Source organism: Tachysurus fulvidraco, chromosome 20, assembly GCF_022655615.1.
Source record: "Tachysurus fulvidraco isolate hzauxx_2018 chromosome 20, HZAU_PFXX_2.0, whole genome shotgun sequence".
Lineage (NCBI taxonomy): Eukaryota > Metazoa > Chordata > Actinopteri > Siluriformes > Bagridae > Tachysurus > Tachysurus fulvidraco.
The window spans coordinates 2,655,078-2,680,391 of record NC_062537.1 but is presented as its reverse complement, the minus strand read 5'-3'; the positions used below and the strand labels follow the sequence as shown (position 1 = coordinate 2,680,391).

Genomic DNA, 25,314 nt, shown 5'->3' with positions numbered 1-25,314 from the left:
ACGGAAAATCAATGACGCTCGGCCCGTCCACATCACCGGCGGATTTGGAGCTTTATTGCAGCTCACATAGATCATCCTCAGGGTCTTTCGTCTTTCTTTCTTTTGCTCCCCCCCCCCCCCCTCCTCGTTGACCTCTTTGGACTCTTTGCACCTGTAATAATTTTCCTCCTTCTTCTGCTGTGTTAAAAATCAGCAGGAAGTCTACTTTAAACCTTATTCCATGCAGATATCTTCTGATTTGCATTTGAAAAGCAGCAGAAGATGAGATTCAAAGTCCCCCAAAAAGCATTTATGAACAGAAAATGACTAAATGAGGGAGAACATCATTATCATCACCACCATCATCACCACCATCATCACCACCATCATCACCACCGCCACCACCACCGTCATCATCACTGAGTGCCTGAGTTGTAATATAGTATGATGAGAACAGTATTTTATCTTTAGGCCCCATGGGCACTTGGATACTTGGGCAGTGACGTCAGCGCCATCACGTGGACAGAAGAGGAAAAAGCAGATTGTAAAAAAATAAGTGGATAGAAAAGTCTGGATAAAGTATTTAAGCCTGAAATCTGAACCTTTCTCATCAGTGAGATACAATAATAATAATAATAATAATAATAATAATAATAATAATAATAATAATAATAATAATAATAATGTTCTCTCTGTGGAAACACTATGTATATTGCTACAGTATATGAAATATATAAAGCTGAAGCTTTGAGAGATCACAGTCTCTCAGTCAAGAAAAATTCTTCAGGAGTTCTTTAAGGATTTGTTAAGAATAATTAAAGGTTATCTTAAAGAACAAACAAACAAACAAACAAACAAACAAACAAATACATCATCATGTGAGTTTATGTGTCAGTCCCTGGTCTTATTTTTTTTAGGTGATTGATTTGATGGTTCATTTGAGTGAATTCTGATTTTATCTGTTCAGAATTCTATTGAATTCTCCGTTCTGATTGGTCAGAAGGTGTTCAGCTCTTAATATTCTCATATTTATCACACAATCTTCTTCTCTTTAATGATAATATTAATATTTATGTTTAAACATTTATAGGAAATGACATAGAAATGAGGAATCCAGCTATGTAAATATTCCAGGATTTGAATTTGTGCATTAATCTCTCTCTCTCTCTCTCTCTCTCTCTCTCTCTCTCTCTCTCTCTCTCTCTCTCTCTCTCTCTCTCTCTCTCTCTCTCTCCCTCCCACCCTCCCTCCCTCTCTCTCTCTCTTTCCCTCTCTCTGTGGATTTGCATGTACTGCCACAGGCGTACACTAACGATATTATTATCCAAATCAAACTCAATCCTGAGAGACACAAAAAAGAGAGAGGTACAGAGACACAGACCGAGAAAAATATAGAGATTATGTTCATCATCCATCTCAACTATTGCTAGCTGTTGTTTATTCTCTCTGTGATTGACAGAGACCACAGAACGAGGCTGAAACCTTGCAGAAGCCGAAACCCTACAAATCCATGCAGAAAGCATGAAAATGCCACATAAAAGCACAGCTGTTCTTATTTCTCATCTAAAGCCAGACACTCTGTCTAAAGAGTCTCATAGACTAAATACAGCAATTCAAACAGGAACAATACAGAGCAGTAAAGAGAATCACTTCAGCAGCTTGTTTTTCCTTATTTCTCTCATCTGAATTAGCACTTAAAAGTGGGTTAAGATGCTTTTAGAGCACATGCTGAAGTCCTGTCAGAGCTCCTGTCAACACCTTCTGACCTATCAAAGGGTCACCGATTCACTATTCATACAGAGTCTGTTAAATAAATAAATAAAGGAATGAATAAATAAACAAATCTCTTTTGAAAAAGTCTTTTTTTAGCCTGAGCTCTAATCCGAGCTGAGCGAATGGCTTTAGCGTTTGCTGTACCTCAGAGGAGGGGAATTAGGATTTCCTTGAGCGCAAAAGAGAGAGATAGAGGGACAGAGAGAAAAAGATAGAATGCTAAACAGATTAAAGGAAGAACGGTGCAGCGTCGAACGTCATCCGTGTTTATGCTGAAGTCATCGGAAATATTCCAAGAGGCCCGAAGACTCAACGTCAAGATCACAGCTGGAGTCGACTTTGCGCTGAGCTGCTGGATAAAGACGTGAACCCACAACTGAGGGTCATCTGTAGGTGGAGGTTTAATCACTACAAAGTATTGGCCCCCTATACACTTCTTTATGAATGAGAAGAAAGCACTGATACTGTACACTGAGTGCTGATGTGAGCATCTCAGGTACAACAGTCTAAGGGTTTTTTAATGAGACACACCTACCTACACCTACCTACATGATCATCTTGTAGGTGTATAGTTAAGTAACTAAAGCTCATTTTTGTCCAGTCCAGAGATTCAACAAAGTATTTCATCAGGATTTTGTAATCTGAGATTTTGTATTAAATAAGTAGACGGCAAAGTATAAATAATTGAGTCTGTGCCACTAGTTAAAAGCACCAATGTGAAGCCATGTGAGTCCCTCATCAAGAACACTGTAAATAACTGCACAAGAGGAAGATGCCATCATGGTGAATCATTCTCCCTTCAATAACAAACGGTTGATACCTCGTCTATTGGATTATCGAAGGGATTTGCAGCTTCCTGTTAAGCCGCAGCACGCCGGACAACCTCGCTCCGAGAGCCTGTGTGTGTGCTCAAACACTTCTGTTCTCTCCTGTGAGGAAGAAAGGAAGACACAAGCCGCTTCAGCATGAACCTTTTCTGCTTCAGTCTGGTAAGACACTCAGTTATATAGATCAGGATGTTGTATCTTGATCTGGATTTGATCTCTTTAGTTCGGGTTGGTTCTTGAGGGTCCACATGGTGGACAGGTTACCTGAGGGTTTTTTTTTTTAGTGGTGCTGCAAAGTTTGATCATGTGTGCAAGAGCCTTTCTCACCTGCAGAGGTGTGAAAGAATTTGCACAGAGGTGTGAAAAGCTAAAATATGAGAGACATGGTGCAGTAAGCAGTGCCTGAGAAATTACAGATGACAGAGCTGGATTACAAGGTGGTTCATTGCAACGTCAGTCGATCTGCATGTTCTGAAACATCTTTCACTATGATGAAGCCAAGAGTCGTGTTAGGCTCAAGGTCAAAGAACATCAACCCCGGGCCAAAACTATAGCCACTGTTTGCTTGATGTGGTGCCTAAAGTTTAGCAGATTAGCATCATGTAAACTTCAGGCCTAAATCAGTCTCTTAAGCAGCACTGCTGATGTGATGGATTTCTGACAGTGTGGTTTTCTATCAAAACTACTCAGACAAAAAGGCGTAAGGAAAGTGAAAGTGACTGTATGTTATTTTAAGTGATTTAAACGATGGCTTTAGACATTCAGGTAGTTTGAACAATGCCAAGTAAGGTGCTGTATTGCATTAATCCTGGACGTTACTTCTGACTGAAACCTTAACGATGTCCTAATTGCAGCAAATCTATAAAATCTATAAACACCCTGTTAACAGTTAAATACTTAAAGAATATAGAAAGATGTTGTCTAATACTAAGTAATTGTTTCTCCCTGATGTCTGGAAGTTTAATCATCTTTCGCTTTATTTATTTGTCTGTGTGTTTATAGGAGGGATCTACAGACAGCCTGTATGAGGCTCCGCAGCCGAACCCGGGTCCGACGCCATGGAGCCCTGTGTGGGGCGAGTCGGAGCCCTGCGTCGGTCCGGTGGGCTCTTCTTTATAAAACCCCACACAACAGATTAATCATTTCCGTCCACACGTGCATTCCTGAGGATCGTTTCGTGCATGACTGAGTCACGTTCGAGTGCTCCTTGTTTTTGGAGAGAGGACATTAATCAGAATAAGTGTCCACCATCTGGACAATGCATCATTAATCTGTTACACATTCATCAGGAAAATGACCAAACCCTTGATTAATTCGCTCGGTGTATCACCTTAGCCGTTTTAGTGATTTTTATTTTTTAATAAAATGTATAACAGAACTAGGTCAGAGTCTATCCTGAATATTTTACCCAATATTATACCGATTGAATATTTTTTTATATGACCTAAAATTTTTCTTCTGGATTAATGACAGGTTTTAAAACCCGCTTTTTAGTACAGAATGAATTTTGTCGACATTAAAATTGCTTACTAAAAAAAATGCATGAAATTAGTCATGATTTATTGTTCCCTATCCTCCAGGATCTTCTTCAGACTCCTTCCGTACAACGTAAGACGGATTTGAAGAAAGCAAAGAGAAAGTAAGTGATCGTATCTTTATTTGTTTTTGCTCTAAAACTAGTCAAATACAGCACAAAAAATACCATTGTGTGTGTGTGTGTGTGTGTGTGTGTGTGTGTGTGTGTGTGTGTGTGTTAGGATTGTGACCTAATTTGTTTAATATTTAAGATCAAAGAATTACAGGATACATAAAGGATATATACCAGGATACCCCAAAACTCTTTTATCATCTCTTTTATAATTTTGTGAATGAGATGAAATCCCGGATTAAGGGCTGAGATCAAAACAGGGTCAAAATAGACTGTTTGACGGAAGTGTAGTGATAATCTGGAGATATTTCTCCCTTAGTATTGCAGCACAAACAGCCTTCAACACAGTACAGTAGGTCTCTCTCTCTCTCTCTCTCTCTCTCTCTCTCTCTCTCTCTCTCTCTCTCTCTCTCACTCTCTGTATTACAACATAGATTTAATCATGAGCTCATGAGCTCCACGTATTCCACGTATGACTCAGGAAGTGTGCATGAATTACGTACGGCTTGGTGCAATTCGTAGAAATTTCCTCATCGTACAGAACCCTTCTGATCTAATGTTCTTCGAAAAGCCTTTAATTAGAGCTCCTGTTAACTAGTTTGCATCTCTATATGATGTCAAATATCATGTACTGGAATACAGATACAATAAAAAAAAAAAACAGTTTGGGGAAATATGATGCTCTGTGTGGGGAAAAAACCACCACCAACAACAACAACAACAAAAACCCACATTTGGTTTCTTAGGAAATATGAGCACAAAACTAAATTTATTGATGGATTTTTATTTAGAAATAAATGTAATTCATTATACTTTTCAGCACAGCACACAGAATTCACTCATTTCTTCATTTCCACCTGCTCAGCTCCACCCATTTCCACCCACCCATAAACACTTCCTGAGGAATGATTTTGTCTATAGATTAAAAAACATTTTTTACCCGGTTTTCTAACAGTCTGTTCATTCCTAAGCTCCACCCACCGGCTAGCTCTTTCCTATGTGACAGCTATTAACAGGGGACACGTTACTGTATATCCACCCTCATCCTAGCTCATGAGCTCTTGAACGATCTTCCGGCAATAAGATGAAGGCTTTCCTGCTGAACCAATTTTGTTCCTCTCAGTTCTATCCCACTTGACTGACAGGAATCACTGCTTGTAATGATAATATAATTATCTTTAATTATCTATCTATCTATAAATAACTATCTATAATTACTTTCTTGTGCTCTTTGTTAATTCGAGTAAGAATTAAGGAGGGATTTTTATTGTCTCTAACACATCTTTTGTGTTTCATGTGACAGATCTCGCACATCAGAGCTAACGTGCATCGGTGGTACGTCAGATCTGCCTTTTAATCACACTGCACTCTGCTGTTTTTAATTAAAAGTTTAAAGTGCACTCACTGAAACTTTGACATTAGTTACATGAATTTCCCACTGATCCAGCGGTACTTTATCACTCTAATTTTGGCTTTCCAAATTAAGTCCACGCTCCCAAATGGCTCAAATGGCTGTGCCTCGTGTACCCCACTTGGCTGCCTCAGTTGATTTATTTCACACATTATGTGCTTCACTAACATAATGACTATTTTGGTATCTGTTCTTATTTACAGACAAAACACCATCCAGTAATGTCTACTGTCCATGCACTGGGAAGAGAGATGATCTAGTTCACCATAGAGCTGAAGGTAAGTGACGTGTCAATAGACTAGTTAGTGTGTCATTGTGACAATGCAAAAATGATGACGCTAATGCCCATGCTGCTTGGGTTTAAGGAACCATGAGCCCACTTGATATCACTTAGCGAAATTCTTGCAATTATAAAACCACGTTGCGACGTTTGCACTCTTTCTGTATGGATGGTGGCTGATCGTCGAACTGATCATCCAACTAATTATTTACGATCTTTGTGTTCTGAGCAGATATGAGTGAAGATCCCTACATGATGAACTCTTTGGCTCAATCAAAAAGAATTGAAAGAAATGGCAGGGATTATGATGTTCAGGTATGTCAGCTAACCTGCATCTGTATGACTGACATATATAGAAAAAATGTTTTTCACATTCAAGAGAAAAGTTAGAAGCCCACCCATTCTCACACTCAATCTGTCCACACCAGCTCTCTTTGTTCTAGCCCATTTTAAACATCTTACAAATTTTGGACTCGTTATCTGTCATGTTAACAGTAGCACTCTGTCAAACATTAGACAAAGGAGAAGGTCGATTAGCGAATATGTCGCTGAGCGGTGATTTAAATCTCCTTGTGTTTGAAGCGTCTGATTGTGATCCTTCAGTGTCATACAAGTCACTTCTACTTCGAAGAGCCATAAAACAAACTGATCCCACAAACCCAACCATTTGCAACTTATCTAAATTCACGTTGACTTCAAATGATTAAAAAATGTAGTAATTACACTCTTACAAATGGACAAATGTTTTTGTAAACTTCCACGGTGTGAATTTTAAGGTCTGGAACCACGGCTGTGATCACTGGTAAAGATCCCTGGTTGTATTTGTGAAACTTAGTGGTTAGCACATTCGCCTCACACCTCCAGGGTCGGGGTTCGATTCCCGTCTCCGCCTTGTGTGTGCGGAGTTTGCATGTTCTCCCCGTGCCTCGGGGGTTTCCTCTGGGTTCTCCGGTTTCCTCCCCCGGTCCAAAGACATGCATGGTAGGTTGATTGGAAAATTGTCCGTAGTGTGTGAGTGTGTGAGTGAATGAGAGTGTGTGTGTGCCCTGTGATGGGGTGGCACTCCGTCCAGGGTGTATCCTGCCTTGATGCCCGATGACGTCTGAGACGACCCGAGAAGTCCGGATAAGCGGTGACCTCTCCCCATGACCCGAGAAGTTCGGATAAGCGGTAGAAAATGAATGCCACATTCTACCGATAACCAACTTTCATATGAATGACCCTGCCAGTGACAACTCTGCTGACATGTTAGTAATAGAAGATAATGAGTATTACACAGTACTTCATCCAAGGCTGTCAACTCTCTCGCATTCAGCGTGAGACTCACACAATTGACCCAAATCTCACGCTCTCACGTCACACCCCCATATTCTCACGCAGACTCGTGCAGCAGTGAGGAAAATGATCTCGCAAAGCAACGAGCAGAGAGACCAGACAGACAGAGTAGTGAGTTTTTTGTGTCGAGTGTGAAGGAAATACACAATTTATTCCCATAAACTGTGTAGTCAGCCGTTCTCCCTCCCATCTGCACCGTGTGATTTGTGAACGCAGGGAGGTCAGTGAGTTACAGGGCGCTCCGTGTCTCTGTCTAGGTTAGGCTAGTAACTAATAGGCCTATGCTGTTATATAGTTTATATAGAATTAAGTTAGCATTAGCAGAGTTGTTTGTTTTGCAGCACTGAGCAGTTATTTTACATAACTTTATCATAAAAAAAACAGTACAAACAAGGCTGCCAACTCTCACGCATTCAGTTTAAATTAGATGTAATGCAAATCTCCCAAGAAATTCTGTACAGATACCAAATACTTTGACAATCAATATATACTTATTACACTTCTGCTGATGCAAGGATTTTGTGTTTGTAATTTTTTCCACATCAAGCCACGCCCCTCCATAAGCCCCTCCGATAACAAAAGCCCCACCCCCCAAGATCTCACTCTAAGCTGAATTCCAAAGTTGGCAGATCTGCTTCATCTACTGTTACTAACTGGCTAGTAGTCTCTAGTGTAATGTCGCTAGCTGGCTAGTAGCTTTCAACTAGGAAAGCAAAATGAGGAAAAAAAAAATTTATCCAGCTTGTATATTTAGCTGCAGTTATGACTGGACTGTAATAACTATCCATGAAAAATCATTTGGACTTATTTGGAATATTTTAACCCAGTTCAAACCCGAACTTCCCACCTAGCTAGGCCTCGGGTTGTGCTCTTATGCGGTACAATTACTTAGCACAACTGCTTATTATTAGTAATGCAGAACAGATTGTAGCGAACGGTCTGTTTAATCTCTCCAACACGTGCCAGGCATGGTCATGAAGCCAAGATCTGGAGGGCAGCCCACAGCCCACTCTATCATTCCCACTGATGTCTATTACAAATAGGTTTTAATGTGGCACAAGGGGCCAATCAGTCTGAATTTGCATTTGCAGATTACTACTAGGGATAATTCAAGCCTCTCAACTGAGATTTGGGTGCCAAGATATTTGACCGATTCTGAAAAATGCAGAAAAAAAATCAGTAACAAATCCAATCATCTATTTTCATGTCTACAACAATTAAACCAGTAGCTATAAACTCATAGCCAATGTAACAGAATAACACACTGTGTATTTCCTGTGAGTTCGTTTTCAGATGCTAATCAGAATTTAGGGACTTTCATATTCAAGTTTAATGTTAATATGAGACATGTTGGTCTGTGTCACAACGAAACAAGGTCTGATTCAAATTCAGTGCTGGTCAGTGATTGTTTGTTAAGAACAACCGCATTTATTAGTCATCAAAGACTCGAACACGCACAGAAACATGTCCACCGAAACTAATTAAAATTAGGCTGAAGGGACTCAACTACTGACCTTCCATTTGTCCTGCAGGTTGTTGAGGACAAGTCATGTCTGCATAAGATCCAGAAGCCATTGAAGAGCAGTATCGAGGAGAGCAAATATCCTCCAGAGATCAGTGGTAAAGGCCTGATTATAAATCAAGTGTTAATACATATACTATATATGCCATGAAATCTTTAACAAAAAATAACAAACACTTGGGGTTGTGACAGTCATAACCTGCGTAGGACTGTCAAAAAAGCCTGAGACGAAGCAGGTGGAACAGTCTAACCAGTGGTCTGAGCCAGAAAATGAGAGGGACATAAGAGTAACAGAAGGTCTGTGGAACCCCGGACATTTCCACAACCCCTGGAGCTCCACGGACGCGTGCTCATTCTGGGAATTGTCCTACCACACCTGCCACAGACCCACAGCTGATCCATGGCTACACAACGTTAACTTCACTCTGCCCAGAGGAACCGATCGTCACCGGTACGAGGAGCTGATTCACGAGTTGGATCTCCTCAGGATGGAGTATCCACCACTGAGAGTCATCCGCTCCTTCACTGACTTGGACATGACGGACGTTGTCACGGTGAGTCCCTTGTCTTGTTATGCTAACGTGTCTACTTCATATGTTTATTTCATAAACGAGATCATACGGAATCTGTTCTCAATTAGTCTCCAAAATGAGATTGTCAAAGCAGATGCAAAAAAAAAAAAGGGGGAATATCTTCAGAAAATAAATGAATGTCACAATGTTTTGAAGCTACTAGAGCTGATCTGTTTAATCTGAGTGTACTGAGATGAAATGTAAACGTTGCCATGATGCTACCAGTTAAAATGATGACGGTTCTTGATCAACCTTTTTTCCTGTGCATGGTTCCTGAAACACACTTGCCGTAATCATCACATGTGCACGGCACTCGTCGCTCACACTCACACACACTCTCTCTATTGCGGCTTGTCTCCTGAAGAGCTCTTTGACCAGATGTAAGAGGCATATGAGCGACACATCCTGTGTTCATATGAGGAAGTGTGGGCTCGGCCCTGTGTGAGAGTGCGTGTGTATGTGTGTGTACAGAGAGTGTGCATGAGAAGTGTCAGCGTGTGTAGTGTGTTTGGTCATGCATAGTAAAACTTGTTTTTAAAGACAAATAACGCGTCTTTGAGAGTCATGCTTCAGAGGAAATCTTCAAATGCCGCAGAGAAGCCAAGGAATAAGCCAAAGGTAAAAAAGAAAGTCTAATTGTTTCAGTAATATTGCATCAGTGCTTATAAACACAGCAGGTTATAATGTTATAACAGAAAAGCCAATTGCAAACGGACGGATGCTAAAGCATTTGATTGTTCTGATATTGTTACAAAATTTAGTTTATATGTTTAAAACCTTTTTCTTTAAAAACAGGACAGGTTTGTTTTTTTTTTAAAAAAAACAAAAACAAAGACAAGTGTACAGAAGATTATTTATTGCTTGTTGATTTTTTTATTTTTTTATTGCTTTGTTGATGTTGCCGTTGTTATTTTTTAAATAAATAATTATAAATAAATAAAATATAAATAAATTATATATATAAGTTTGAAAAATGTAATTCTGACTAAAATTTCTAGCTACCACACTCGTGCCTGCTTTTTTGTATTAGTAAAAGAGAATTGCAACATCCTTTTATTTCACAGATTTTGATGTAGTCATACAGTCTAAAACATTTCACTTCTGTCTTCATCAGCGCTCTTACAGCTTCGGCAGGTTCGACACATCCAAAAATCAGTCCAAATTGGAGGAGCATGAAGGCGCTTTGGTAAATGTTTCATTTCTGCTTACAAAAAAAAAAAAAAAAAAACTAAAGAAATAATAAACATACACATTATGAAACATGTCACGTTGTGCGGCATTGTTCTTTAATCTGAGGACTTTTTTTTTTACTTTTACTTTTCTGCTTTTTAAACTTCCAGGGACAGGCCGCTGATGGCGACCCGGCCGAGGGCGAACATATCAAAGGGGGATTAGGGAAGAAGATGAAAGCCATCTCGATGACCATGCGCAAGAAGATGGGGAAGAAATACACTCGCGCTCTCTCAGAGGAAACGGTGAGCGCTGAAGATCAAAGCGACTGAGTGTTTTGGCTTTTTTTTTTTGCAACGTCTGCTTTTATTTTATGCAACGTTTCATGTGATAAACCTATCACTGAAAAGCCTGTCAGCTTTCAAACCACTGAAGTGACAAAACAGTCAGAAATGTCACCTATCAGAAAGGGCAGTGAGATCTTTTATCATTTATGAAAGTAGAAACACACTGGCAATACAACTACAAATATACCAAGCAAGTCAGGAGGTAGGAATAAATCACTTGGAGGTGTGCACTTATTGGAAAATAATCAATAACAGTGTTCTGTGCTGTAGTTGATTATTTATTTCCATAGTCACTCTCTTATTTTTCACCTTATTGAAATGAATATGACAAAAATTGCAGACAAAGGCAAAGAGACTTTCTCATGTAAGTTAAAATTTTATCTCTGGCTGTTACAAAGTGCTGATGCTTCCAAAAAGTCTAAATAAATGTCTTGTCATCGTGAATGACTTGTTACTATAGAAACCGCCCTAACGGCATATTAGAACAAGAGTATTGATATAAGCGTGTGATGTGCGAGATGGAGCTGCACTACTGTCATGGAAAAATTTGTCAACACTGATTTGAGAAGGTGTAGGAAACATAATAAAAAACTAGTTGTCAAGGTTGTGGCATGTGGTGTGTGCACAGGGAGATGGTGTAGATGGAGACCAGGAAGCTGAAGGACAGCCTAATGTGACTGAAGCTCCAGCCAAAGCCCACACCAAGTCCAGTAACTCTGTGGAAAGTCTCTTCAGTCTCCACAGTGGCCAAAGCTCATCCAGTAGTAAGTTTCACACACACACACACACACACACACACACACACACACACACACACACACACACACACACACACACACACACACACACACACTTAGTTGCCCTATGTAGGCCTATTTTCTCTTTGGTGCAGAGTGAAATAGGAGAAACTGGTCACAGAACTAGGTAAAAGAACTAGGTGTGGTTTAACACACATCCAGTTTTATCTAACATCAACTTTCGAGCAGAAAAAGACCTCATTTAAGTGCAAAACTGTAAGCAAAACAAATTGGTCAGGAATAAATGTAATGCTGTATTGTTTGTATATACTTCATGCTAGATAAAGCTAATACTGAGAATTCTCAAAATACATAAAACTGAATGTTCATTTCCTAATGTGATATAAATAATCTCCAATAGCTTGTAGGTGCACATTTAGTCTTTATAACAGCCTCCACCCTATTTCATATCCTCTCACCAACATATTTGATGTTCTTCAAAGGGGGCGGGGGTGGTGGTGGTGGTGGATTTGATTCTGCGTCTGATATTACCAGCTACTTTATTTATCGTGTAATTTTGCTGGTTGTTAGGTGGCATCACCAGTTGCTCCGAGAGCTCGTTTAACAGAGACAGTCTGAGGCTGGAGGAGGAAGTTCCCGAAACCATCCATTTCTGTGGCAAAGCAAAAGTTCACACCGATTTCCTCCCGAGTCCATATGACACCGAGTCTCTAAAACTCAAGGTAGCTCATCTTATTACTTTACTCTGACGAGGCAATCCCAGTGCCCCGGGCCATCTTATTACCGGTTATAGTAATACATTTATAACATTTATTTTTAAAATATCTTCTGTATCATATATGTCATGTAAGCAGTACTGACAGAAATACAGTAGATCTTCCTATTGTTTTGAGATCCATCCCTTAGATTAAACAGACCTGAAAATAATAATTTTAATATAGACCTTAATATAAAATCTGTACAGACCAGAGTATATGGATACATTAATGATGATAGCAGAGTGTTGCAGTCAAAGTCTTTATAACTTCTAAATATTACATTGCCTCAGGTTGGAGATGTGATCGACGTCATCAGTAAGTCCCCCATGGGCATATGGACAGGCATGCTGAACGGCAAAATCGGCAGTTTTAAGTTCATCTACGTAGACGTTCTGGCCGAGGAACCTGCTCCAATTCACAGGATGGGAAAGCACAGGAGAAGCAAAAGACCTCGACCCAAAACGCTCCAGGAGTTCCTCGAGAGACTGAACTTGGAGGTGCTGCTTTAATTCTTTGACTGTATTCCAATCGCTAACGTTGGGAAACATGAACACGGCATTAGGAACTAAGCTTTAGAGAAATCCGGTTGTAGTTTTATATCCCTAGTGAACAGGAGGCGAGGAAATTAAACACGAGGAAGAAGCTTTTGAAAGGAACCAGAATGAAATAGATGTCCAAAGGGACCTTGTTGGATAGTGGGATTAAGAATCAGTAGATTATTCAGGAGTAGAAGATTCAAGAAATACATCAAAATGTGTGTTGAAAGGATGTCTGCTCAGATTAGGAATAAGAATCCTGGGATGAGCAACAGGACAGGCTTTATGATTACAGCAGCAGTTGTCAGGTGCACATTACTGTATGTACAGAATCCAGGTGAGATTTTGCACTGAAGCAGGGGTGACACTTGAGCAGCTTTGCTTCATTTTAAAGGTAATCTCCAGTCCTGTCAGGTAAGGATGACCCCAGTACCTGTTAGCTTTAGCCCAGTCTTGTACTCTTTCAATTATGCTATAGATACGAGGCTGTTATTTACACACACATTGAATCATCCACTGAGCCTTTTTCTAGGGACTTTTATTTCTCAATTTTTCTGCTTCACATGTTCTATACAAGTTTAGGTTAAGTACAAGTTTCAATGTTTATACCTGTTGCCTACTCACTAACTTCCTAACAATCTAAAGAGCTTCATTTATTGCATAACGGTTTGGATAGTTTTGACTGATCAGTCATTTGTTGAATCATCAGGTATGTCACAAATTTTAAAATTAATCACGGTTGAGTGGAAAAGTTTGTGTCCCTCGTGGGAACGAAAAGGCATAATGTAAAATATTAAATATATTTTTTTCCTACAAAAATTTAAATACAGAACCAAAGATTTGCTAAAAAAAAAAGAAAAAAGAAAAAGCAATGAAACAAGCTTAATTTTTGCTAAAGGAAAACGTAGACATACTAGTTGACATACTGTAATATATATTTTTAACTTTTTTTTTTTTAACAATTTCTGAACTTGAGCATCTATGAAATGGAAAAAAAACTACATGACCTTGTTGCTAAAATAAATGTCTGTCTAATTTAGTCTAAAAAGGATGAAAACATTTTCACATGATAAAAGTGGTATTTGTGGTTTTAAACCCAACAGCCAACAGAAAATATTTTCAGTTTCACCAGATGCTATGATATCTAAACCAGAAAATTAGCGTTTTTTGAAAACAAGTCTGAGCTTTTGATATTTTTTTATGTGATAATGGTGATAAATAAATAAAAAACTTCATTAATAACGGAAGTGAGGTGTCACCGAGGTTTCCGCTTCAGATGGTACTGTGTGATAAAAGAAAACTGTCAAAAGAAGTGAAAACATCTCTGAAGTGATGTGACCTACAAACGGAAAAATCTTTTCTCTCCATCTTTTTCCCCCTGCAGGAGTTTGTGTCCTCCCTGTTGCTAAACGGTTATCAGACTGTAGATGATCTGAAGGATCTGAAAGAGCAGCATCTGATTGAGCTGAACGTGACCAATCCCGAGCACAGACAAAAACTGCTGGCAGCGGCAGAGAATTTACATGACGCAGAGGGTGAAGGAAACTCTCTCTCTCTCTCTCTCTCTCTCTCACACACACACACACACACACACACACACACACACACACACACACACACACTTAACTTATTAAAAAGTAGATGCTTAAAAAAAACAAACAAAACAAAAAACTGACCAAAGATTCTCAGAAGAGTTTCAGTCCCAACGCTTTATGTTCTTCTTTACCGTTTTGGGCTAAATGTCAACAATACAGTATCTTCTAAGCAAGGAAAAGGTGTGTTGTACAGTGGAACAAGTGATCTAGATTCTTTAGCTAAAAGGTTATCTAAAAATGTCCACAAGAGCAGCCGCATCTCTGTTAGCCTTGTAAACTACACAGTAACCACACTTCTGTTAGCCCTCTATACTATAAAAGACTATTAGTTTGTCAATTACAGCAGACAAATTGTAAGCTTACAAGAAGACACAGTAAATACCTGTTAGCACAAACATACTACACCATAATTACCCTGAAGCCAGACACAATGCTCACATATCAGTTAGCTTTAACGAGTAATACTTGTGCTTCGGTTAACTACTTAAGTACTTAGCCTTCATTAAATACTTCGGTTAACATATAGCAACTACCCTTCAGTTAGGATAAAGCTGAATAAATACCCTTCAGTTAGCATATAGCTGAATAACTACCCTTCAGTTAGCCTAAAATTAGATAACTTCCCTTCAGTTAGCATATAGCTGAATAACTACCCTTCAGTTAGCATATAGCTGAATAACTACCCTTCAGTTAGCCTAAAATAAGATAACTACGCTTCAGTTGGCCTAAAATAAGATAACTACCCTTCAGTTAACATATAACCGAATAACTACTCTTCAGTTAGCCTAAAATAAGATAACTACCCTTCAGTTAGCACATAACCAAATAACTACCCTTCAGTTAGCCTAAAATAAGATAACTACCCATCAGTTAACATATAGCTGAATAACTACCCTTCAGTTAGCCTAAAATAAGATAACTACGCTTCAGTTAGCCTAAAATAAGATAACTACCCTTCAGTTAACATATAGCGGAATAACTACCTTTCAGTTAGCCTAAAATAAGATAACTACCCTTCAGTTAGCACATAACCAAATAACTACCCTTCAGTTAGCCTAAAATAAGATAACTACCCTTCAGTTAACATATAGCTGAATAACTACCCTTCAGTTAGCCTAAAATAAGATAACTACGCTTCAGTTAGCCTAAAATAAGATAACTACCCTTCAGTTAACATATAGCTGAATAACTACCCTTCAGTTAGCCTAAAATAAGATAACTACGCTTCAGTTAGCCTAAAATAAGATAACTACCCTTCAGTTAACATATAGCTGAATAACTACCCTTCAGTTAGCCTAAAATAAGATAACTACGCTTCAGTTAGCCTAAAATAAGATAACTACCCTTCAGTTAACATATAGCGGAATAACTACCCTTCAGTTAGCCTAAAATAAGATAACTACCCTTCAGTTAACATATAGCGGAATAACTACCCTTCAGTTAGCCTAAAATAAGATAACTACCCTTCAGTTAACATATAGCTGAATAACTACCCTTCAGTTAGCCTAAAATAAGATAACTACCCTTCAGTTAACATATAGCGGAATAACTACCCTTCAGTTAGCCTAAAATAAGATAACTACCCTTCAGTTAACATATAGCTGAATAACTACCCTTCAGTTAGCCTAAAATAAGATAACTACCCTTCAGTTAACATATAGCTGAATAACTACCCTTCAGTTAGCCTAAAATAAGATAACTACGCTTCAGTTAGCCTAAAATAAGATAACTACCCTTCAGTTAACATATAGCTGAATAACTACCCTTCAGTTAGCCTAAAATAAGATAACTACGCTTCAGTTAGCCTAAAATAAGATAACTACCCTTCAGTTAACATATAGCTGAATAACTACCCTTCAGTTAGCCTAAAATAAGATAACTACGCTTCAGTTAGCCTAAAATAAGATAACTACCCTTCAGTTAACATATAGCTGAATAACTACCCTTCAGTTAGCCTAAAATAAGATAACTACGCTTCAGTTAGCCTAAAATAAGATAACTACCCTTCAGTTAACATATAGCGGAATAACTACCCTTCAGTTAGCCTAAAATAAGATAACTACCCTTCAGTTAACATATAGCGGAATAACTACCCTTCAGTTAGCCTAAAATAAGATAACTACCCTTCAGTTAACATATAGCGGAATAAATACCCTTCAGTTAGCCTAAAATAAGATAACTACCCTTCAGTTAGCCTAAAGAGCAAGAACTATCCTTTAGTTAGCCTAAACACAATATTTACCCTTCACTTAGCCTGAAATAAGATAAGTACCCTTCAGTTAGAAGATAGGTGAATGACATATCTGCAGTTAGCTTAAAACACAATATTTACCCTTCAGTTAGCATAAAACACATTACTTACCCTTCAGTTAGTTTAAAACACAACATTTACCCTTCAGTTAGTATAAAACACATTATTTACCCTTAAGATAGCGTAAAAGATAAAAATACACCCATATCACTTCCGTTAGCTTCAGTAACCTTCTCTACATTTAACTACAACACATTAGCTCATCTACCATGATGCACTAGCTGAGTTGATCTTACATCCTGTGCAGATTAAAGACACAGTTAGACAGAGTTAAACCCAGGCACTATGATCAAGCACTATCATTTTAGCTATTTTATGCAGCTGTTAAGGGGTTTATGGGGTTTAAAACATGCTAACCAGGAATCCCCAGAGATGTATTTTAAACTTCAGTTCTTAAGAAGTGAACAAAAACAAGATGGAGTTAATAAGAACAGGCAGGTTGTGATGCAAGAGCTCAGTTACTGACAGGAAACGAGTGCAGTGGTGAGTTTTTTTGTGGTTAACGTTTGAACCAGCCCAACTTTGATCGTGTTGCAAAACTAGTTTTTTTTTTTTTTTTTTTTTAAAAACATCATACCGTGTAGTGGCAAATAGTCTGAAAAGTATCAGAAAGAAAGGGATGCAAACTGTATTTTGACTTTTATCCCTTCAGTGTACAGACAGCTCTACATCATAGATATGGTTTAGGGTTTTAGATAGTAGAAAAGGTGTCAGCTTGCTGGTAACACCCAAGTCTCTTTGTTGGTTCTCTCTTTCAGCTAACAGTCAGAGAGAAGTCGAAGATGAGGAAGCTCCGAAATCTCCGAGCGCAACGGGGAAAGCTGAACCGAACGACTGCCCCAGAGACTCGGGCTGCTACATCACCTCGGACTGCTCTGACAACAGCAGCAAAGAGGACACAGAACACCACCTTCCTGCACCTCTGTCCTCATCATCAGCTGAGGTCTAATCACACCACAGTGTGTTTCAGCGCTGTGAGAACCTGACCTACATCTCAGGAACAACACGACCCAGCCATCAATCTGTGTAAATGTCAGGACGTTACTGTAGTTGTTGTTTCAGCATCAAACTGGAGCCTTCCTTCCATTATGAGCTGTCAGTCAGTTGTGCCATGAAACATAGGAAACTGATATATACATTTATGTGTGAGTGTGTGTGTGTGGGTGTGTCTGTCACTTCTTTCAACATTCACTGTAAATCAGAGAGAACAAAAGAACTGTAAATAGAATGTAAATGACATGTAAAAGAAATACATGAACCTTCCTTAAATAAACCTGATATATTTTCTGCAGTGAATGCACCAAGGTTTAATTTTTTTTTTTAGTTTTTTTTCCCCAAGCACATAATCTTTCCTGCTGCTACTTTGATTTCATCAAGTTACACACTGCAGCTTTAATCTCAATCTCACTTACTCCAGTATGTGTGGGTGTGTGCACTATATGGAAGTAATTTTAAATAAACCTGATATATGTTCTGTATTTATTGTGTTATATTTGAGTTTAAAATCAGGTTTGGGATTAAAGCGGCAGTATGTAACTTTTTTTTATTTTTTTAACAAAATGTAATGATCATTCTTTTTCTTGTTAATGATGAAAGGATGGTTGAGTCAATAAAATAAAAAATATGTATGATATTTCTCATTTGAATACTAAATGAATACAAGACTCCTGACTCACAACCACCAGATTAAAGGTGCAGTCAGTGATATAATAATCAAGACATTTTGGAATATTTGATTATATTCCTCTAACATTTTGAGTAACATACCTGTTAAAGGAAAAATTTAGTGGTACTGATTGGTCAGAACAGAAGGCCAATCTTTTGCTTAATTATTATACTCATATCCTTCATCATGTGTCTTTTTACTTCCTGCACTAGGTTTTTTTGTTTTCGACATCCACTGACATTCTTTTTTTTTTTTTTTTTTTTTAACAAGAAAACACGTGTAGCAAAACAGGCTCCACAAAACAGTCCACCCAATTTACACACTGCACCTTTAAGTCTGAGGAAATTCTGCATGGCCCTGTAAAAGTTCTGAGAACAAACTTTCAGAAGATCTGAATTCTGAACAAAATTATCTTAGATTTCTTAGATAGGAATCAAAAGATATAACTGAACATTTATAACGTGAGTGTGAATATGAAATCGTGATCGTATCTCATGAACCTCCTACGACTCATCGCGCTCTAATCAGAGCTTTCGATCAGACGCCGTATTCATCCGGCAAGAGCATGAAATCGTAGGCATCGCCTCAGCTTACCTTTATTTATTTTCTCCAAGTGGCTTGTCTTCTTCTTTTTTATTCACTTCCTACAAATGTAATACATTCAGAATTGCACGTCACAGAGGCATCATTTCAACCCAAACTCTGAGAACCACAGTACTTCAACCACTGCGGCGTAGACGGCACAAAATTCTACACCGAGGATATATATTAATAATATATATAAAAAAAAATAAAACTACTCACAGAACAGACCTATTTCTGAATACAAATAATCCTGCGTCCTCCAAAGATCACAGATGATCGTCAGATTTGTAGAAACTGATGAACAACAACAACAATAATAATAATAATAATAATAATAATAATAATAATATGCAGAAGAAGCCACTTGCATTATGGAAATTTGTTCAGTAAATTTTACACTCCATAAGATCAAATATTCACACTAGCACTGCAGCAACATTTCATCTTATATCTTACACTTTAATACAGAGCGTAAGGCATCCGAGTGAAAGTCCTTTATATAAATAAGAAAATACAAATCCAATCACAATTCAGAGCTCCACTTGCACGAGGACCAGAAATCTGAGAAGCCCTTCATCGGCCCTTCAGCAGTTCGGTCCGAAAGAAAGACACAGTCTTTCCCAGAGTCCATGCAGCAATGTTTATGTGAAGCGAAACGAGGACAGAGGACATCCGAACAACTTCCGGCTCAGCGGGAAATGGTGTTGCGGGCATATCCTTCATATCCGTGCTCGGTGTAGAGAGGCAGCTCGTCTGCGCTGCTGATGCCGTTGTTAATTTCTGCGAGAAAAACAGCTAAGCATTAGCATGGAAAAAAGCATGGTGTCATTAGCACAGGAAGATTATGAACAAATTCGGATGGATATTCCGGTGTAGATGGAAACATTTGTGAAATATAGCATGAAAGTTAATTGTAAGAATTTAAGCAACACACCAACAAGAGAGACCCCTGAAAAGAACCCAATCACCGTCATCACTGCCTTCTTCGGCTATCGCACGTGGCTCATTTGTGTGTTCGTGTCTCTCACCTGAGAAGATGAGTTTTTCCTTCATGATGTTGACGTCTCGGCTGGGTCTGCGCACCACGGCGCTCAGCATGATCTGCTCCGGGTTGTAGCTGCGCATCCCGCTCATCCTCCACCTGCAATATACGTAGTCCTTACTTTCAACACGACACTTAACAAAGCTGAAAGTGAAGGACGAAGGTGTCGCTTTAAATGTTTTTACAGGCATAAATAACCTCAGATAAATGATCTGATAAATGAGCATCATGTCAGAGAACGTGTTGTAGGGCAGGTGAAAGGCAGCAACACGAACAACCAATGAAAACCAAAAATATCAAGTTAATGCAAAGCGTTGGAGCTGCTGATGTTATCCCATTTTACCTGATGAAGTGAAAGCTGAAAGATTTGCAGAAAGCAGCGGATGAGCGAAGAGGCATGAAGTGGAGAAGGCAGACAGCAATGACGAGAAAGAAAAAGAAAAAAGAGAAGGAACGAAGAGAACAACGGCATCAGTTCAGAAGCAGCAAGGATACAGACTGTGTGTGTATGTCTGTGTGTGTTTGTGTGTGTGGTTGTACAACATTTCAATATACTCACTTCTGAAATATAAATATTCCTATCACGATTGCTGCGGATATTAAATCAGTCATGATCCATATTAAGCAGTATTCGTCTGGACTCTGGAAAAAAGCAGGTGTTATTATTGTGTTTCTCCACTAGATGGCGACATGGTCAAACAACATTTTTAAGGTAGAATAACTCGACACAGAAAAAGACACAGAAGTAGTAATAAAAGCTGAAAAATGCAAAACACACGTGCTTTTTTGTCATAGAGCCAAATCACATGCTATCACACCATGATTACAGAGCAATTCATTAAATTTTCTAACCCACTGACATGAACGTTTTGTTGAACTGTAAATGCCGCAAAAATGCCATTACACTTATCTGGAGCGTCCGTGATTGGTCAGGATGAAACGACTCGTTTACTTACATTTACGTTTCCAGCATTTAGCAGATGCCCTTATCCTTATACAACTGAGCAATTGAGGGTTAGGGGCCTTTCTCGGGGGCCCAGCAGTGGCAGCCTGGTGGACGTAGGAATCGAACTCACAACCTTCCGATTGGTAGCCCAACACCAGGCTTAACCACTAGGCTACCACATCCCATACTTCTGTATTCCAAAGGGCCAATGACACTGTGATAACGATTAGACATGATCCATCTCTCACCATTAACCAGATGGGCTGAGGCACTTGGCGGAGGATGTGAGGAGCGTCAGATGAGACGGACTGAACGCCGCTGCACCACAACACAGAGTAAAGCCACGGCTCGTTCACTGGGGACACGTTCACGCTCACGTTGCGGGCTCTCAAGCGTCTGATTGTATACACGAACACACACACAGATGTACAAATTTACAATTTCATTTCAATGAACAAATATCACTTTTTTCCAAGACCATTAGATCATATTAATCCTTTATTCTCTCCAAGATTGGATCTCTAACAGTTCAGTGAGTTTGACATTTGTGTGCACATGAAGCTCCGCCCCCAGACGTTGGGTTTTTTCACCCAATCACAAGCATTTTGGACCTGAGGCTATGGCTTAAAACTTTTTATTTTTTTAAATGATTAATAAATAATAATAAAAAAAAAATCCACAGATTTTTATATTAGGACCATGATCCATTTATGAACTATTGAAATGACCCTACTGAGAGAACCCTGCATTATCCCGTCATTATTTCTTGGAAAATCAAACAGCTGAAACGTGATATCGTGGAACGTTCGATATAACGGAACGCAATCTAACGCCAATGTCACCGCGATGCAATGTCACGCCAATGTCAGCTTGTAATGTCGAATGTCTAACTACTGAATCACATGGTCATGTCAATATCAGTGCTATGCTAGTGCAGTGTTGTGTCAGCAGTCATACTGCATTCCTGTGCATTGTTATTAACATGATATTGCTCTCTAGAAGTCATGCTGTGATTTATGTACTGCAATGTCATGTCATGTCAACATCATTCCAGTGCAACGGAAATCCATTCAAATAATAAAGCAATGCCATGGTCACCACTGACAGGTGCATGCGACCATGTCATCGTTGCCATGGAGACTGCATCTTTAGTCAACCATAAATGGATGAGGATGAAAGAATAACATAACCAACATTTACGTCATTAAACCCGTATGTCTATATAAATAAATAAGCAAAACTTGAACTTCAGGCACATTGTGTTCACAAGAGGAGCATTTTAAGGATCCTGGGAGCTTTTTCAAGAGCTTATAAACACTTAGTAGATGACACTTTACTCAGATTGTACTTTCTTGAACATTTCTGTAGAGCAGGAGCTTTTATCAAACCACTAAAGGTTGTTATTCAGCTTCAGTAATGTTTACAAGGCAGTAAAGTAGTACACCAGCAACTGGAGCTGTTCCTCAGAATGAACTGGATGAAATCTGTCTGTCTGTCTGTCTGACTGTCCATCTGTCTCAGTCTGTCCGTCTATCTCAGTCTGTCTGTCACTCTTTCCCTGTCTGTCTGTCTGTCTGTCTGCCAGTCTCTCTGTCTGCCGATCTGTCTGTCTGTCTCTCTTTGTCTGTATTTCTCTGACTGTATTTCTCTGTCTGTCTCTCTTTCTCTGTCTGTATTTCTCTGTCTGTCTGACTCCGTCCAACTCTCTCATTCGATCTGTCTCTCTCTCTCTCTCTCTGTCTGTCAGTCTCTGTCTGACCGTCTGTCTGGCTCTGTCCGTCTGTCTGATTCTGTCCGTCTGCCTGCTTGTCTGTCTTCCGTTGTCGCTGTCTCTCTCCATTTCCTCACATACTCATTTCCTTCTGAACTGATAGACTGTGTGTGTGTGTGTGTGTGTGTGTGTGTGTGTGTGTGCGCACCTGATTTCTGCTGGTGTTACTTGGCTGTAGTGTATGCTCACTGTACGGATTCCCCTTTCTTTATTCTCCTCTGCTGAAACTTTCTCCTCCACCATCTGCTCCAGCATTGGCACAGCGGATCGCACCTTCTTTCTGTACCAGTCTGTCATCCACATCACCTACACACACACACACACACACACACACACACACACACTGAGTCACTCTGTCAGACAGCCCTGACACACCAACATCCTGACACTACCACAAACTCATTATCTTCATTCTAAACCTGTGTGTCAGCAACATGGCCAAAACAAGCACCGGCTTTATCTCCGCTCGACGCTACGCAGCAGGTTTAAAACAGAAAACAGGCCGTGACTTCACATCTTCCTGGATGAAAATAACCCCAGCATTTACAGTAAACCTTTTCGTGATGATGGTACAACAAACATGAGCTTGAACATGTTTTTTCCAAGACCCTTTTTTTTTCCAGACAATGCAGTATAGAAGTCATTCGCAAACAAAACTCCTGCAGATTTGAACTGACAGAACTGATCTGATGCGCAGGACCGCGATCGCAATGATTATTTATTTTTTTTACTTTACTTCATTTATTTCTGATTTGCAACATTTTTATAATGAATATGGTCACTATAGAAAGCATTTATACCTTATATGGTATGTATTATGTATTTATGTAATTATGAAAAAAATGTAAAAATAAATTTGATCTAGTTTTTCAATAATAATAATAATAATACAATAATAATACAATAATAATAAATCAGGGATTTTGAATCATTCATAATTAATAACTACTTTATCATGTTGATATTATTATTATTATTATTATTGCTATTGTGAGGTGACATGTTACCTGTTCAGACTGGATGCCTGAGCGCTGCACAGCCTTTAGGGCATCGCTGACCCAGAGCTCGTGTCGTGGGTGTTGAGGTGGAGGTCTGCGCAGGCTGAACGTCACCGAACGGTTTGTCTTCGCCGCCAGACGTAGCAGTTCCACCAGACTAGACACCGTCTGATTGGCTGCTCGGCCGCGCTCCTTAATAGACATTGAATGGGTCGTCCAATAGGGGTCATCCTGAGGGACAAAAAACAGTGGTTATGAGCTCTGAAACAATTATCGCTTCTAATCTTAATGATAAAGAGAGCACAGTGTAAGCTAAGCCTGCTGCAGAGTGTGTGTGTGTGTGTGTGTGTGTGTGTGTGTGTGTGTGTGTGTGTGTGTGTGTGTGTGTGTGTGTGTGTGTGTGTGTGTGTGTGTGTGTGTGTGTGTGTGTGTGTGTGTGTGTGTGTGTGTGTGTGTACCCTGAGAAACCACAGGCCAGCGTTTAGAGAGCGTATCTCAGACCAGGTGAAGAGCGAGGCGTCGTCGTGTTGCCTCTGAGGAAAGACTCGAGCCACGTCTGTGGTGCGGCGCAGCGTTCGGTCACGCATCAAGAAGGCGACACCGTCTGCACTGAGGACGGAAAAGACGCACGTCTGCTTTAATAGGAAATCAAAACAAAATGTGCAGTCTCGCTTTAAACATCCCATTTTTTACCTTCAGCTATACCTGCTTGTGTGTGTGTGCGTGTGTGTGTGTGTGTGTGTGTGTGTGTTTATATCAAGATGCAATGAAATAAAATAATTTAAAATTCTAGAAACTCAAAGAGAACTTCCTGTAAGAAACACACAAACTTTTCCAGGAACCCACAGACTGTAGTTTCAGGTTCTGTTCCAGAGTAAACCACCATGTATACCAAGGAATGTTTTCAGGAGCACAAGCACCTTTTCACCGTAGAACATCGGATACAGTCTTCCAATTAGAACCTTCGTTCAAACCCAGGAACATTTTCAGAAACACAGGGACTGTTTCCACCAGGAGAGACCAGATCTTACTGGAACATTGTTCCACGTTACTTTGCTTCAATGCACCTTCAGCCTTATGAATGGTCACGGTTCCTGCAGGACGACGAGGAACCCAAAGCCATTCAGGAGGTTCTTGGTCAGGAATATTTTTTTAGGTTTGTGTGTTTTAGGGGTGTGTGTCACACTGACTACTGGCATCTAATTAATCAGGACAACGATTCAGAGAGCAGCGAGTGTGAGATGGAGCACTTCATCAGCCGAGTCAATAACGAGCCTCTTGAGCCTGTATCACGCCGCTCGATATCGCTGCAGCCACAGGAGTAACAATCAGTAACCACGGTGCCACACGTGGAGTCGACCCTTCCGACACGTAGGAGGTGTAATCAAGCTCAGAACCGAACCGAGCTGATTGCTCGAGTCCGACGCTTTTCAGAAGATTTATTTCTCCTCGTGTAAGACTTAAGAGAGAAGATGATGAATTAA

General features: G+C 39.5%; 2 protein-coding genes across 8 annotated transcripts in view; one reads left to right on the top strand and one right to left on the bottom strand.

The window, feature by feature from the left end:
- Positions 1–9,686: 9,686 nt before the first annotated feature.
- On the top strand, positions 9,687–18,113 carry samsn1b (SAM domain, SH3 domain and nuclear localisation signals 1b). The gene is made up of 8 exons (XM_027158622.2): positions 9,687–9,965; positions 10,462–10,533; positions 10,688–10,822; positions 11,493–11,628; positions 12,193–12,344; positions 12,671–12,877; positions 14,301–14,451; positions 17,581–18,113. Exons 1-8 carry the CDS (start codon positions 9,912–9,914, stop codon positions 17,769–17,771), a joined length of 1,098 nt encoding a protein of 365 aa, XP_027014423.1. The 5' UTR covers positions 9,687–9,911; the 3' UTR covers positions 17,772–18,113.
- Positions 17,388–25,314, bottom strand: part of gdpd5a (glycerophosphodiester phosphodiesterase domain containing 5a) — a 28,011-nt gene continuing 20,084 nt past the window's right edge. For 3 of the 7 annotated variants that reach the window (XM_027158403.2, XM_027158404.2, XM_047804577.1), the window contains exons 10-17: positions 24,289–24,439; positions 23,840–24,061; positions 22,981–23,138; positions 21,310–21,457; positions 20,675–20,757; positions 20,459–20,473; positions 20,102–20,214; positions 19,397–19,853 (exon numbers count right to left, since the gene is read on the bottom strand). In XM_027158403.2, the coding sequence (XP_027014204.2) occupies positions 19,762–19,853; positions 20,102–20,214; positions 20,459–20,473; positions 20,675–20,757; positions 21,310–21,457; positions 22,981–23,138; positions 23,840–24,061; positions 24,289–24,439 (982 nt within the window). In that variant the 3' untranslated portion in view covers positions 19,397–19,761. Of the gene's footprint in view, positions 19,368–19,396; positions 19,854–20,101; positions 20,215–20,458; positions 20,474–20,674; positions 20,758–21,309; positions 21,458–22,980; positions 23,139–23,839; positions 24,062–24,288; positions 24,440–25,314 lie in introns of those variants that run through there. The other 4 variants (XR_003442360.2, XR_007138775.1, XR_003442359.2 and 1 more) reach the window with 4 other exon arrangements.